This window comes from Coenobita brevimanus, chromosome 28, assembly GCF_032717465.1.
Source record: "Coenobita brevimanus isolate Jiangsu-jjx chromosome 28, ASM3271746v2, whole genome shotgun sequence".
Classification (NCBI taxonomy): Eukaryota; Metazoa; Arthropoda; class Malacostraca; order Decapoda; family Coenobitidae; genus Coenobita; species Coenobita brevimanus.
In genome coordinates this window covers 10,689,914-10,704,913 of record NC_136981.1, presented here as the reverse complement: position 1 = coordinate 10,704,913, position 15,000 = coordinate 10,689,914, and the positions used below count along the sequence as shown (strand labels likewise).

At 44.5% G+C, this 15,000-nt stretch overlaps 1 protein-coding gene across 4 annotated transcripts in view; it reads right to left on the bottom strand.

Moving 5' to 3' along the window:
• Gyg (glycogenin 1) overlaps positions 1-15,000 on the bottom strand; it is an 82,477-nt gene that overhangs the window by 58,215 nt on the left and 9,262 nt on the right. For 3 of the 4 annotated variants that reach the window (XM_080268616.1, XM_080268617.1, XM_080268613.1), the window contains exon 1: positions 10,158-10,261. The exons of the other annotated variant lie outside the window; for it this stretch is intronic. In XM_080268616.1, the coding sequence (XP_080124742.1) occupies position 10,158 (1 nt within the window). In that variant the 5' untranslated portion in view covers positions 10,159-10,261. Of the gene's footprint in view, positions 1-10,157; positions 10,262-15,000 lie in introns of those variants that run through there. 4 annotated transcript variants of the gene reach the window in all.

Genomic DNA, 15,000 nt, shown 5'->3' with positions numbered 1-15,000 from the left:
CTATGAAAAAAAAGGTACAGCCGCGGTGCCATCTTTTTCTGCGACTGAGCTACGTGAGGGAAAAAAATGTACGCCAAGTTAAGGTGAAATGAGTATAGATGTAAAATACGGTAAAGTACACCTCGTATGACACCCACTGACAAGGCATCCAGTCTGTGTCATGTATTCTGTGTGGTATTGTATTATTTCCTAACACCCATTCCTTAGCGATTTTCTCTGGACATTACAAGTTATTCCTCTTGTAGGCTGGTTATTTACATTCTGCCACAGACTGGTGAGGTGTAAAATGCTAACTAAATCGATCAGGAAGACGTACTACGAAGACTCCACTGCCACGGAGAATACGGCTGACGACTGTACAAAGAGGTTACAGCATAAGGTAGAAGGCAGCAGACAAACTCGAGGCTGTATATATTCTGGCCGTCTCTCTCGCACCCACCTTGGCCCTCACCTCACAGCCTCTAACTTGGTATATCGTATTTTGTGCCTGAGCCCATTTTGCCAAGTCTTTTTCCCCAGCATTTTTTTGGGGGGGAGGGGGGTAGGCATCTTAACATGTACTCTTGTGTTATTTATGCAACCCATATCGGTATTAAATAAAACGTATTTGCAGCACAAAACAATGACGTGGAATTTATGTCACAGATGTCGGTATTAAAATTAAATGTAGCCTAAATAATGACAAGGTTGAATTTATGCCACCTACTGTATGTCTGGATGAAATCGCTAAGAAAGAGGTGCTACAAACCCTCCGAAGTTGCAAAGAATACAGGCTTTGAGACCGTATTTTAAGTGGCTTTGGAGGTTTCGCAACACCTCTTTCTAAGCGATTCAGGCTGCTTCAAAAACTCATATCGTATTACATCATTAAATACATAAATAGTATACAAAAGCCGTAAGGAGTAATATGCAAAATATACCGCTAAAAATGAAGCGCTACCAAGCCTACTATGGCATCGAGAATACAGCTGAACGAGCAAAGTTGAAAATGTTACAGAATCCAGTGTCAAGGAGCAGACCCACTCAAGGACGTACGTATATATAATCTAGCCCTATATTTCAAGGCATCCAACCTGGCCCTCGTATTTCACACACACACGGCCTTTAACTTGTCACACTATTTGTGCCTCAGCCAGTTTGCCACGTCTGCTGGCTTCTATATTCACACCTGCCCTACATGTTACACACCCTAACCCACCAACCCCCCAGGCCACACCTTAGCTAAACACCTTAGGAGCGGTGACTTATTTCAATCTTCGTCTTCAGGTGGTTATGATCAGGAGACGAGAGAAGTCTTCAAACTGGAGGGGTTAAATATTGGCCCGTATTCTCGTCCGGTAAGGAGGCTCCCGAACACCTCTTCCATAACGATTTATTTACCAAACTACTCATTAATATCCCCTGGTTTGTTTCTTATGTCTTAAATATCTACACAGATTGCATGAGTAACTAAAGCAGCACTCAGAGAGAGTATACCTCCGCCAATGCCGGATCCGGATCCGCCCCAAAGTTAATCTATTTATTCTTGGTCCATGGCCCACCCTTCCACGAAATGTCATTGAAATTCGTTGAGAACTTTTAGAGATGTGGTGTGAACAAACAAATAATTCCGGACCACAATGAAAATCTAATCGATTGTTCATTGGGCCATAGCCTACCCTTCCAAAAAATTTCATGAAAATCCGTTCCTAACTTTTTGAGTAATCCTGCTAACAGACAGACAGACAGACACACAGAAGGAGCGAGCGACCGACCTACCGACAGACACAAACAAACGCGGGGTAATACTTATAGCTACCTCCTGGAGCAGATAAAAAATACAGTAAGGGAGCGGAATCGGAAATAAATCGGTAAGGAAGAGGTGTTAGAAAAGCTTCTTAACCGTAGTAGAATGCCGCCCATACTCTATTAACCCCAAAGGCTCTCCCATGTTGAGGGAAATCGTCTGGTGGCAGCAAGTAAAACAAAGATGTCACAGGATCCAAGGGGGTTCACGATATCTAACCCTTTCAGTTCGTACAGCCTCCCTCAAAGTTATAACCGTGTGATATCAAGAATAAACGGCAAATGACGCCACCCGTATTCCTGGCGGTATAAAAGTGGTATTAGAGGGAAGGTGTGGATGGAGTGCCAAGTGGTGTGCCGCCCTCACTGACGCAGCTGTGCCACTGTTGGGGATTATGTCAGTGTCATGGCTGGGAGTGCCACACCTGTCACTTAAAAAAAAAAAATAAAGGGTGTCTACAAAGTTCGGCTGGGTTTACGGAAATTTCGTGCTATAAACCCCTTAACATACTACCTATCTATCCAGCTTTATCTGTCTGTCTACCCATCACTATTTCACCGTTTACAAGCCAAGTGTTGCAAAGCCAGCAGGGCCTTGAAGACATCCTGTATAGCTATTGCAGGGGAAATGAAGAGAATTTAATCTTACGTGACACTTCCCCAAGAGAAAATCAAGATGTGACATTACCAGTATATTATGTACAGGACGTAAACTCCATAATAAGAGATATATAAGTACATAACCTACGAATATTCAGGAGTATATTATGGTATGGTAATATTCTCACGTGTTGTTTGAGAGAGAGAGAGAGAGAGAGAGAGAGAGAGAGAGAGAATCATGGCGTTACAACCCAACGACCTTGAGTATTGTAATTTGGATGGGTGGAGAGGGGAGGGGAGGGGAGGGGAGTGAGGAAAGAAAAACAGGAAGGGTGCAAGAAGGGAGGCTGGGGGGAGAGAAGCGTAGTAGGGGAATGGGGGGGAGGGAAAGATGGAGGGAGTGGAGGGGAAACAGGAAGAGCAGTTGGGAAAGAAGTGGGGAGGTATGTGTGTGTGTGTGTGTGTGTGTGTGTGTGTGTGTGTGTGTGTGTGTGTGTGTGTGTGAGGGAGAGGGAAAGAGAGAGTGAGAGAGAGAGAGAGAGAGAGAGAGAGAGAGAGAGAGAGAGAGAGAGAGAGAGAGAGAGAGAGAGAGAGAGAGAGAGAGAGAGAGAGAGAGAGAGAGAGAGAGAGAATAATCATTCACCGTTAAACTTGTCCTAATCCCCTTCACCCCTGCAACTATTATTTACCTTTCTGACAAACCAAAACTACTCGCAATGAAAAAAAAAAAAGAAAAAAAAAAAAAAAGACGTGAGAATCAACATAAATAAATACACCTCCTCCACGACTGGTGCACTTGGAAATGTTACTGACGCCAACACCAAGTTTTGTGAAGCTTTAAACCCTTCACGCTTGTCAAAGTTTTAAAAAAGGCAGCGTAACAATTTCCCGCTAATGGTTTACAGCGCGTTGACTAACCTCATAAAAATTCCTAACCTCTTTCAGCTCAGTGGATGGCCAAGTGTACGCAGACTGGAGGGTAGATATGACTAGTAATCAAGGAGACTCATTCCTAATTCACAGCTCAGTTTAATGCAACCGCAACTTAGCATTCAAGCTCACGAACCGCCCCAGTCTGAGATAAAAACACTACAGGAATTATGCTTAAAGTTATTTGGTATGTTTAAGGAACGCACTCCGCCACGATAAACCCCTCCACACTTGCCCATATTCTCTCACGTCAACTCACTGTCATTGTAGTTCATTCCTAATTATAGTTACACGTGATGGAGTTTAAATGAGGAAGTAGGGGCAGGTGTGGAAGAGTGCGCGTCGTCTCTATCTATAGCCGGACGCCTTGTCCTAGAAGGGGATGGTCACAAACAAATCGTCTCCATGCCACCTTGTCTTCCGCCACCATGCTGCCTTCCTTGCAACTCACACCACCCTCATGTAAATGCTTATCCACCCCATCCCTCCAGCTCCTCCCCTTCTATATATAATCCTACTTTGGAATGGACTATATGCAATTTTGTACTGTCGCGAGGAAATCCTGGGAGTAAAGAGTTCAAACATGCTATAATCTATCTGCTTCCACACAACAGAGATCCCTAACACTTTTTCAGCTTAATCAGCTTAATCGACAGCCAAGTGGTGTAAGATTGGGAGATGAAGATTACTACTAACCAGGGAGACTCATTCCTATCTCAATATTCATGTTGTAAGATTGGCTCGGTTCCGTCAGATGAAAACAAAAGGATTATAGTCATGTGAATCCCCCCACTCCCACACCCCACTCCACCTCATCACCCTCCATCACCACACCCGCCTCCACCCTACTCCTCCCCCCCTTCTCCTCACCCCCGCTGCCACCCTACCCCCCCCCACTAGCCAAGGTCACCACTCGCAGGTTTGGCACCACACTACCACACCACTTCGCCACACCAACACACCACACCTAAATTATACCACACCACTTCGCCACACCAACACACCACACCTAAATTATACAATCACCATCATCACACCACATCGCACATTCACCTCACCTCAGATCACCACACATTACACCACACCACACAACCACAACCACCACACCACACCACTTAAGTTACACAATGACCCCATACCACACACCACACTTTACTGCATCACAACTACCACATTTGACATACCGGTAAGAATCCACATCACCATCACCACCCCACCACCACCACCACCACACCTTAAAAGATATTATCTCATCCTGTTATCACCACCACCACCACCACTTAATAATCCTAACCCAGTATATACAAAATCCATCCTATCCTATCCAGTTACAAATCCAACTACATATATCCTAATCTACCAACACACACCACTCAGTAATGACCCTGTGCTGGTGACGCGACGCAGTTTACAATATACCACTTAAGATTAAACAGTCTCTCTCTGTCTGTCTGTCTGTCTGTCTCTCTAAAGAAGTGGTAAAGGGTTTCTTCCACTTAAGATTAAACAGACTCTCTCTCTCTCTCTCTCTCTCTCAGATGAAGTGGTCAAGTTTCATTATCTATAGCCATCCTTATCCATCCACGCGACCAACCGACCAACCACCCATCCATCCATTCAAGCAACCGACCAACTAACCAACCATCAAACCGACCAACCGACCAGCCAACCAATCAACCATCCATCCGTTCATCCAACCGACCAACTATATATGTAACCGACCAACCAATCAACCGTACATTCAACCAACCATCCAGCAAACTTACCATTCACCTGACTACTTAACCACTGAACAACCAACCGACCAACCACATCCGACCAACCAACCTGCTATCCATCCATTCAACCAGCCATCCTACTAACCATCCATTCACCCATGCATATCTATGAGTACATTCCACAACTTTCCCTTTCCTTCATCCATCTGTCCATCCATCCATTCATGTATTTACCTACGTATCTAGCTGTACAGTGTGTGTGTGTGTGTGTGTGTGTGTGTGTGTGTGTGTGTGTGTGTGTGTGTGTGTGTGTGTGTGTGTGTGTGTGTGTGTGTGTGTGTGTATGCGTGTGCGCGCGTGTATGCGTGTGCGCGCGTGTATGCGTGTGCGCGCGTGTATGCGTGTGTGTGTATGCGTGTGTGTGTATGCGTGTGCGCGCGTGTATGCGTGTGCGCGCGTGTATGCGTGTGTGTGTGTATGCGTGTGTGTGTGTATGCGCGCGCGCGCGCGTGCGTGTGCGTGTGTGTGTGTGTGTGTGTGTGTGTGTGTGTGTGTGTGTGTGTATGCGTCTCGCGCGTGCGTGCGTGTGCCAGCGTCCATTCATATGAGAGCAGGGAGTGAGGGCTGGAGGGAGTTTTGGCAGGCCTAAATATAAGCCTTGCCAAACCAGTCCCCGGGAACCCTGCCTAAGCCACACACCAACACGGAAATACACACACACACACACACACACACACACACACACACACACACACACACACACACACACACACACACATCTAGGGAAAGTAAGAATAAATACGTCATGGAATTAAAGGACTGTCTGCCAATTTTACTTGTTCTTAAACGCCAATGCGTCACCCCCGCAAGTTATGAGGTCACTAACGCACCTTGACCTATACATCATTAATCTCTGTGTCCCAGAACGATTAGGAGAGACGTGTGGCTGGCATGAAATTAATAAAGACTAACTCCCATGGTTGGATGTCTACAAGCTGCGTGAAACAGTCCCAAGGTAACAGGACTAAAAGACGTTCTCGGGTTGAAAGGGATAATGCAGTCCTCTCACAGCCTGTCTACTCTGACCCCCACACCGTATCAAGGCCTTCACAGCGCCTATCAGTTCATTTCCTTGGCCCCCACTGCCCTCCACTTCACGCATGTCCCTCCACTCTTATCACTGCACCATGATAACCAGGGCCGTAGGGTTTACCGTCTGACTGCTGTGGGAAAATTCGTTATTTTACTCATGTAACAACGATTTTACACGCCAGAGGAAAGTTTGGTGGTTGGAAGAAAAAACTGCAAAAGTATTCACATTTGTAAGACAATAAATGTTATTTAGTGGAAGAGGAACGTCGTAGGCGGTGTAAAAATGGAAAAGTTTTTTACCATTTCTTACGCATGCGATGATTAGATAATACGTCTATGTTTGCTGACTACACCAGTGTGGGATCTACGCGCACGCAATATGGCGTTTATATACAACAGACTCCAGGGCTGTGTTTTATTGCTTCTGAGATTTAACGCCACTTCCTTGGATATATTTGGCCCATTATATCCATCCATTTCTATATTACTGAACCAAATGTCTACACTACAAATAATAAGAATACTAGGTGTAACACGCGTATATTAACGTATTCCACTCTAGTCGATTTATCCTGTGTGACAAGGGCGGCTCATCATTATCTAGATTTATCATGCACCATTTATACGTTTCCTACTACAACTGCCACACCCACACCCAAACCAGCAGACTCAACCAGCCCCTGAGTGCATTATTTGACCACCCTGAGCATAACAAAAATAAAAATGAGAAGATACCCAACGCCACTCAGACGCCCCCCACTCCCTCCATTCACCAAACCATTACACGGTCACCTTATCTTTCAACAAGCACTGTTCATCGCTTATCTACTTTTACTTTCAGATCTCGCCGCTCAAACATTTACAAAATTCTAAACCAATCAACAGATAACATTAGAGTCGACTCATTTTCCATCTGAACTAGGCCACTGCCACAACTATACCCGTGTTACCTTAACCTGTCCTAGATTTTTGTCCTTTGGTTGCTTATTTTACGTAAGTCAGTGGCACAAGACAATACTATGGCTCTACATACTTTCATATCAGTTCCTCTTGATAAGCATGATATTCCAATGTTAATCTTGTTTTAACTCAGCGTTCAACATGGAGAGACTAATTTAAGGCTAAGTTAGAGTAAAAAGTATGAACACCAAGCCGTGACAGCAAGAAATCCAATGAACCTTAGTTATGAGGTAAGACGGGACTCCTCAGCTACTCGCCCTTCCTATTTAACTACACCTGACCATCGCCTGGGCTGACAGGAGTTGGTTGGGTACGTGTCAGGTTAAAAACGCAAACTTATATGTACATGAACGTCAAAATTTTAAATATTCTACCCCTCGCCATTCACCATCACCTTCCCTCCTATCACCGCATCATCATCATAATTATTATTATTAATTATTTTAAATGACTCGGTCCTACTGGGTGTTCAGCTGGGAAACCTGAAAACTTCCCGAGGTTATTCCAGATATAATTTATAGTAGTAAATGTCACAAACATGGGTTCAATTATCAGCCGTTATGAAGCTACAGTGATGACCCTGTGTTAATTATGAGGAGTACTTTTCGTTTATAAGGTTATCAATACTTTTAACTTCATAACTGTTAACTGGATTTAGGTTAATACTGACAACATTACTAAACATGAAGGCAAGAATAACCTCCTCAAGTTTCCCACACAATTCCTGGCACACCCTGTACATACAACCAGGAGGCTATCACACACCCGTCTCCCACCAACACGGGTACTGATAGTGAGCCACTCATGCATCAGTCCACTCTACACACACTCCACGTCCACAAAGCTTGCCAGCTTTGGGGGAGGTGGTGGCCAATCCGGAAGAGAGGTGGCTTGCAGACCTAATGGTCTCAGGCTTGAATTCTGACTAGGGAAGAGAACAGTTTAAGGATTTGAATGAAAACAGACTTTACTGCTTTACCAAAGACTCGCCAGACATGTCATAAAAATACCCCCGCTAATACCAATCCACCAGTCCTGTATGAGACAGCCCTAGCATGTATTCAATATGATTACTTTTTTTCCCCATTTGTTTTTCCTTCCTCCGTTCTCTTATTTAAAAAAAAAAAATCAATATGGTTGGTGGGTGTTAGCGACGAAGTGGTGACATGTGGAGGTCTATAGTAAGTGGGACTGCTCGGCCTCAGGGAACGGGCTGTTATGCCTATGCCCAGAGTCAGAAAAATAAATATAGCCTAAGTGTTGTCTATCACCTGGCTATGGAAAGTAGTAATTACATTAGAGGAAAGAGAGATAACAATGGTAGCATAATTCTCCCTGTGTGTGTGTGTGTGTGTGTGTGTGTGTGTGTGTGTGTGTGTGTGTGTGTGTGTGTGTGTGTTTGTGTGTGTGTGTGTGTGTGTGTGTGTTCTTGAGCCCGCGCGCGTCTGCATGCATGTTTGTGTGTGTGTGTGCGTGCATGTGCGTGCGTGCATGCATATGTGTGTGTGTGTGTGTGTGTGTGTGTGTGCGCGCGCGCGTGTGTGTGTGCGTACACGCGCGTGCGTGTATGTGTATATACTCGTATATGCATGCGTGTATGTATGTGTGTGAGCACATGTACATGCGTGTATGTATGTGTGTGAGCACATGTACATGCGTGTATGTATGTGTACGAGCGCGCGCGCCTGACAATGAGTAAGTGATAAGGTGAATGATAGTGAGAGCGAAAGTAGTGTACCTGTGTGGCATGGAGTAGGGTACAATACTGTTGATTTAGTACTGTATGTTTGGAAAACCAAAACATCACAATGCACCAGAGAACACCTGACTAGAAATATAATATACGAATAGCACAGCAGCACAATACTGGCAGTGTATAGTACCTTAACAGTGAAATCATGGTACAGGAAGTGGCACAAAACAGTACAGTACTAAAGTGTATGGATGATCGGCGTAGTAACAAATCACTGTACAGAAATCGCAGTGACAGCACGTCGTATATGGAGAACCTGACCAGGTATAACCGGGTAAAGCAAGAGCATAGTACTAATGAATAGGAAAGATAAAGAAAAAACAATACCATACAAACAATTGTACAGAAAACCAAACGAGACATCATTGTACACTAAGAACAGGGTAGTACAAGAGAGCACAGTACTAATGCCACGGGAGTGTACAGTATGTAGCTAAATCATAAAATACACCGCTAATACAGGTCTTGTTTGCAGTACCCCCCCCCCTCTCTCTCTCTCTAATCTCTTCCTCCTTTCCCCCTCTCTTTCCACCATCCTACAACTACTACAACATACAGTAATTCTTCCACCTAATTTTGGTGGAGATTTTCGTCCTTATGCTGCTGTGTCACGAAAATCGCAGGCTGAGACAGTACTAAGCTCTACATCTTTTTCACAACACTTCTTCGTGACCAGCATTTTGTACTATACACCTCCGCATTAAAGATGAATACGGGAATTATAGATACAGGACAAAATAAGAAAATCACCAGTAGGCCTACCCAAAGGGACATTCTATGGAGCAGCGTATGAAAACCGTCTATACACAAGACATAATATCACGTTAGTAAAAACAGCTGAAGGAACACACTGATGAAAATTATAAACAGTACAACAGACTAAGGAACAACTTTATCTTTCTCGCGCTAACTTGTACTAAAATTGCTCTCAACCTTGAATGCAGAGCTATAACACTAGATTAACACTAGAATATGATGCTGGTCACGAAGAAGTGCCAAGGAAAGTATGCAGAGCTGTCGTATGGTCTATTTTCTGCCACTGAGCTATGTGGTACACAAAACAATGAAAATCAGGGAAAAGTTGAAGTAAAAAAGCAGCATAATTTGTGATAGTATAGGTAAGTCGAGGGTCTCACTACAAATCACACTGTACACTAAGATACTGGAAAAGCACACAATATTAACCGATGTATGGAAAACCTGACTAGAAAAACCATACGTCAGGGAGTACAGTACTAAAATGTGCCTGGTTACAAAACGAATCGCATACCACAGTACACCAAGAGCACACGGCAGTACAGGAGAGGCAGGGTACTAACTTGTGGCGGTGTGTTGTGTTACAGAGGTGGGGGAGTAACACTGACAAGGGTCCGATCGGCGTGGAGGTGGCCGGCTGACTGGGACGCATACAGCCGGTACCACCCCTTACCTCATGGCCGGCTCAAGGGAAGAAGGGGAGGGGAGGGGAGGGGGTAGAGGGAGGGGAGAGGAGGGGGTAGAGGGAGGGGAGGGGAGGGGGTAGAGGGAGGGGAGAGGAGGAGGAGGGGGGAGGGATGGAGGGAGAGGAGGTGGAGGGAAGAGAAAGGAGGGAGGCGAAAGAAAGTTGGAAAAGGAGGTGAAAAATTAGAAAGCGGGAGAAAGAGAGGAAATGGGGATGGTGGTAAGGGGGGAGAGAGGCGGTGGGAGCGAGGAGAAAGGAAGGAATGAAGGAAGGGGGAGAGAAGGAGAGGAAAGGGAGGGAAGTGTATATATTTTTTTTATATACACTTCTCTCTACCAGCCACCCTATTAAGATGAAGTACACGAAAGAAAGTAAGGGAGGGAATGGACAAAGAATGTGAAAAGAGGAAGAGGGATGGAGAAAGTTAGGGAGCAATGCAGGTAAGGAAAGAGAGTGAAAAAGAATAAGGGAGAGAAGGATGGTGGGAAGAAAGGGGGAAAGGAGGAAGAGATTAAAGAGAGAGAGAGAGAGAGAGAGAGAGGGGGGGGGGGTACTGCAAACAAGACCTTTAAACCCCCCTACCCAGGTAAGTAGATTGTTTAACACCCTTCCTTATTCCTTCTCTCCTTCCACTCCCGTATCTTCCATCATCACTCTTCCTTCCTCCGTTCCATCTTCCTCTTCTTCCTTCCTTCCTACCTACATTCCTTCCATCCTTTGATGCTTCCCACCTTCCTTCGTTCCATCTTTCTCGCCCTCCTTCCTACCTACATTCATTCTAGCCTTTGATGCTTCCCTCTCCTTCCTTCGTTTCCTCTTTCTTGCCTTCCTTCCTACATTCATTCTAGCCTTTGATGCTTCCGTTCTTCTTTCCTTCAGTTCTTCCCTTCATCCATCGTCGTACTCCCGTCCACCCCACATACATTCAGACGATTTCATTCAGCACAGGCGAGACTAAGAACTGGAGTGGCTAGATTCATCTCATTTTAACCCCTCTAGTACCGGGGCTCTCCACAGCTTATGAAAATCGCCAAGGAAACATGAACACTCTACATAGGCTAATGTTACCGTACTGAAAGCTGATGATGGCTACCCCCTTCACTATGGCACAGGTCTCCCCCAGGCTGACTAAGATGGCCGGAGGGAAGTATGAAACGGGTGAGAGTGGTCATCGTTGTGAAAGGGTTAAATTAGCCTCTTCACTACGGTGGTTATTTATGCACTGTTACCGGTACACATGATACGTTTTTATTTACCTACTACTACTTCTACTAACACTATACTATTACTACTATTATATTCCTCCTCTTCCCACTACTACTACTACTATAAAAAATACCACTACTATTACTATTAATTCTGCTACTACTGCTACTACTACTACTGCAACAGGGTTTCTTAAGACGGACATCTTCACGCGGCGATATAAATGAACAGTGTTGCGGTAAAATGCCTGATTAAACATACGCTCCCCAACTCCCCGCTTTATCCCCGGAATGGAAGATGGTGTACTGCAGACGGGCAAGCATAGGTTCGCGGTCAGATGAGGTTGTACACGTTAACGGTCAGATGAGGCTGTACAGGTTGGGGGCCAGTTGAGGTTGTACAGGTTGGCGGTCATATGAGTTTGTACAGGTTCGCGGTCTGATAAGGTTGTACAGGTTGGCGGTCATATGAGTTTGTACAGGTTCGCGGTCTGATAAGGTTGTAAAGGTTGGCGGTCATATGAGTTTGTACAGGTTCGCGGTCTGATAAGGTTGTAAAGGTTGGCGGTCATATGAGTTTGTACAGGTTCGCGGTCTGATAAGGTTGTAAAGGTTGGCGGCCAGATGAGGTTCAAGCCATGCCAACCAGCACTAACACTACTACACTGGGAATGGAGAATGCAAGGACCAACCAAGGCCATCCCTGTACCCACCTAGTAACAACTTGATGGTGTGAGGAGCATTGCACGTGCTTTCCTTCTCCTTCTCATTTACTGATTCATTTATTGATCTATTTGCTTTTTCCTAAGACGCCTCGTTGGTGGCACCGTTGACAGAGGTCCCAGGTCGAAGCAGAGTGTGTGCAACGATTCCTACACGCGCCTGGATGCAGATATGAAAGCATCTCTGTAAGTGGCCAGGTCAGTCGGTCACACCCTAGGGATTTTCACAAGCAAGGTTCATCACTATGCCCTTTTTACCTTAACCTGGCAGCTTACTTCATGTAGGCGAGTTGCAGAAAAAGACAATGCTAGGGCTCTCCATACTTCCCACAGTACTACTTCGCGACTAACACCATATGCATGTGTTAATCCCTTCATACAAATCAGCATACAGGATGGAGAGATTGCAATTTATGGCCAAGTTAAAGAGAGTACAGTAAAGCCCACATGATGGTTCACTTTAGCTCATACGAAAGGTGATTCATTCTAGCATGGCGTCATTTAGTGCTTCGCTGTAGCCGCCTAAGGATTTTGACTCTCTCTCTCTCTTTCTCTCTCTCTCTCTCTCTCTCTCTCTCTCTCTCCCTCTCTCTCTCGATGCGCCACGTAGTTCCGCGTCTATTTCCTACTACTCTACTTATGAAAATTCTGGCTGAGACGTTGAGTGGTTTCCTAGGGCTAAATGATCTGGACCACAACAGTCTAACTTCCTCACACGCCCTCAAACGGGTAATAAAGAAGTGCTATCTTTTTTCTTTTTTTTTTACCCTTTGAATCTCATTACTTTTTACTTACTATCATCTGACGCTTTTGTTCAATTTAGAGGAGATCTTTCTAAATGAAGGAGTTAAATAATAATAATAATAATAATAATAATAATAATAACAATCTCGCCGGAGAAAACGATTCAAACCTAATATGCATCTTGTCTTTGCGTTTGCCTTTCCCACTTAAAAGTCTATATATCTATGTGTATAGCCTGACGCTTTAATACCGTTAGGGACTGCAACAAACAAATCGCCTCCATGTCACCCTGTTCCATGTCATTTCGCTGCCCTCCCCCAACTTACACCCCCTCTCTCATATAACTCTATCTCATCCCTCAATTTCATCCTTTCTCCCCGTAAAAGTGATCTCGTAAGAGAGAGAGAGAGAGAGAGAGAGAGAGAGAGAGAGAGAGAGAGAGAGAGTCGCTGGTTACTGCTGCTCTAACCACCGCTCCATCAAGGTCCAATGTTTTTGTCTGTTAATTATCCACGTGTACTCAATACTTATTAACATCCTACATACACGTCTACACATTCTACATGGCTTTGGAGATTTCGTAGCATCTTTTCCTTAGCGACTTATTCTGCACGTTACCCCTGCTCAGAGGGAGCAGTGCTATTTTTTTTTTGTCATACTGTATTCTAGGAGGCTTTGGTGACAGCAAATCATTTCTTCCTTGGCAATTTCTTTTCCACATTTCGCATTATTATTATTATTATCATCATCAACACGGCCAAACTAAGCATAAAATGACGTCAAAAACTGTCCTACCCGGAAGTAAACAAACGGCCATGCTGTGACGTCATCGCGCGTCACTTCCGCTGCTTTACCCGTGAAATTCTTGATGTTTTTAGGCACATTTAAATATATGACGAGAGAGAGAGAGAGAGAGAGAGAGAGAGAGAGAGAGAGAGAGAATGGAGGGGTTGGGAGGAAAGTGATAATTTAGTCATTCTCTCCCTCTCTCTCCATACAGTCGTAACAAAAGGGATAAGTTATTTAAACATGGAATGTATGGGGGCAGAGAGAGAGAGAGAGAGAGAGAGAGAGAGAGAGAGAGAGAGAGAGAGAGAGAGAGAATGTACAGCAGATACCCTCCACTTATCCACTTCACTACAATGAGGCGTTTAATTTTATTCCTTTCTGACGTTTTTATTCAGCTTTGGAGAGAATGTAAAAAAAAAAATCGTTTGGTAACACGATAAAGGACATTTTCGGAGTGAAGCGTCAAGTCGTACAGGGAAATGAGGAGAAGCAGCATCTTGTACGGATATAAATGATTAAAGCAAATTTTACGGAAAAGCTGGAGATTTTTAAAACTAGAAGTCACTCAGCGCATATCTTCTCCAACGCCAATACATGTAAATCTTAAGACCTACTGCTCTAATTCCCTTTTCTTGTCAGGCGAACATTTTTACGGTCTCACACAGTCTGCACGCCTACACAGTCTTACATAATCTCAGAGGCAGCATACCTCCGCCAACACCAATAAAATTTAATCATTGTTGCATCCGGATTCGAAGTCACCTCGAAATCTGATAAACTCTTGCTCTACCAACTGTTTGCCTGTTCACCACACTTGACGGAAATCCGATTAATAACTATTTGAGATACTTTTAACAAACAAACGGACGGAAAGACACAGATGAATATATAACCTTTGTGTGTGTGTGTGTGTGTGTGTGTGTGTGTGTGTGTGTGTGTGAGAGAGAGAGAGAGAGAGAGAGAGAGAGAGAGAGAGAGAGAGAGAGAGAGAGAGAGAGGAATGCCACACTATTTTGAGCCAGGGAGACACAGCCTCCCCCACTCACTCTAACCCAACTCCCTTTTCCTCCCTCTCTCCTTAGTGCTGTCATTTACCAAACTCTCTCTCTCTCTCTGTTCCAGGTTCTATTCATGTGTCAATGATACGACTGGTACCATTACTCTGTCAATGATACGACTGGTACCATTACTCTGTCAATGATACGACTGGTACCATTACTCTGTCAATGATACGACTGGTACCATTACTCTGTCAATGATA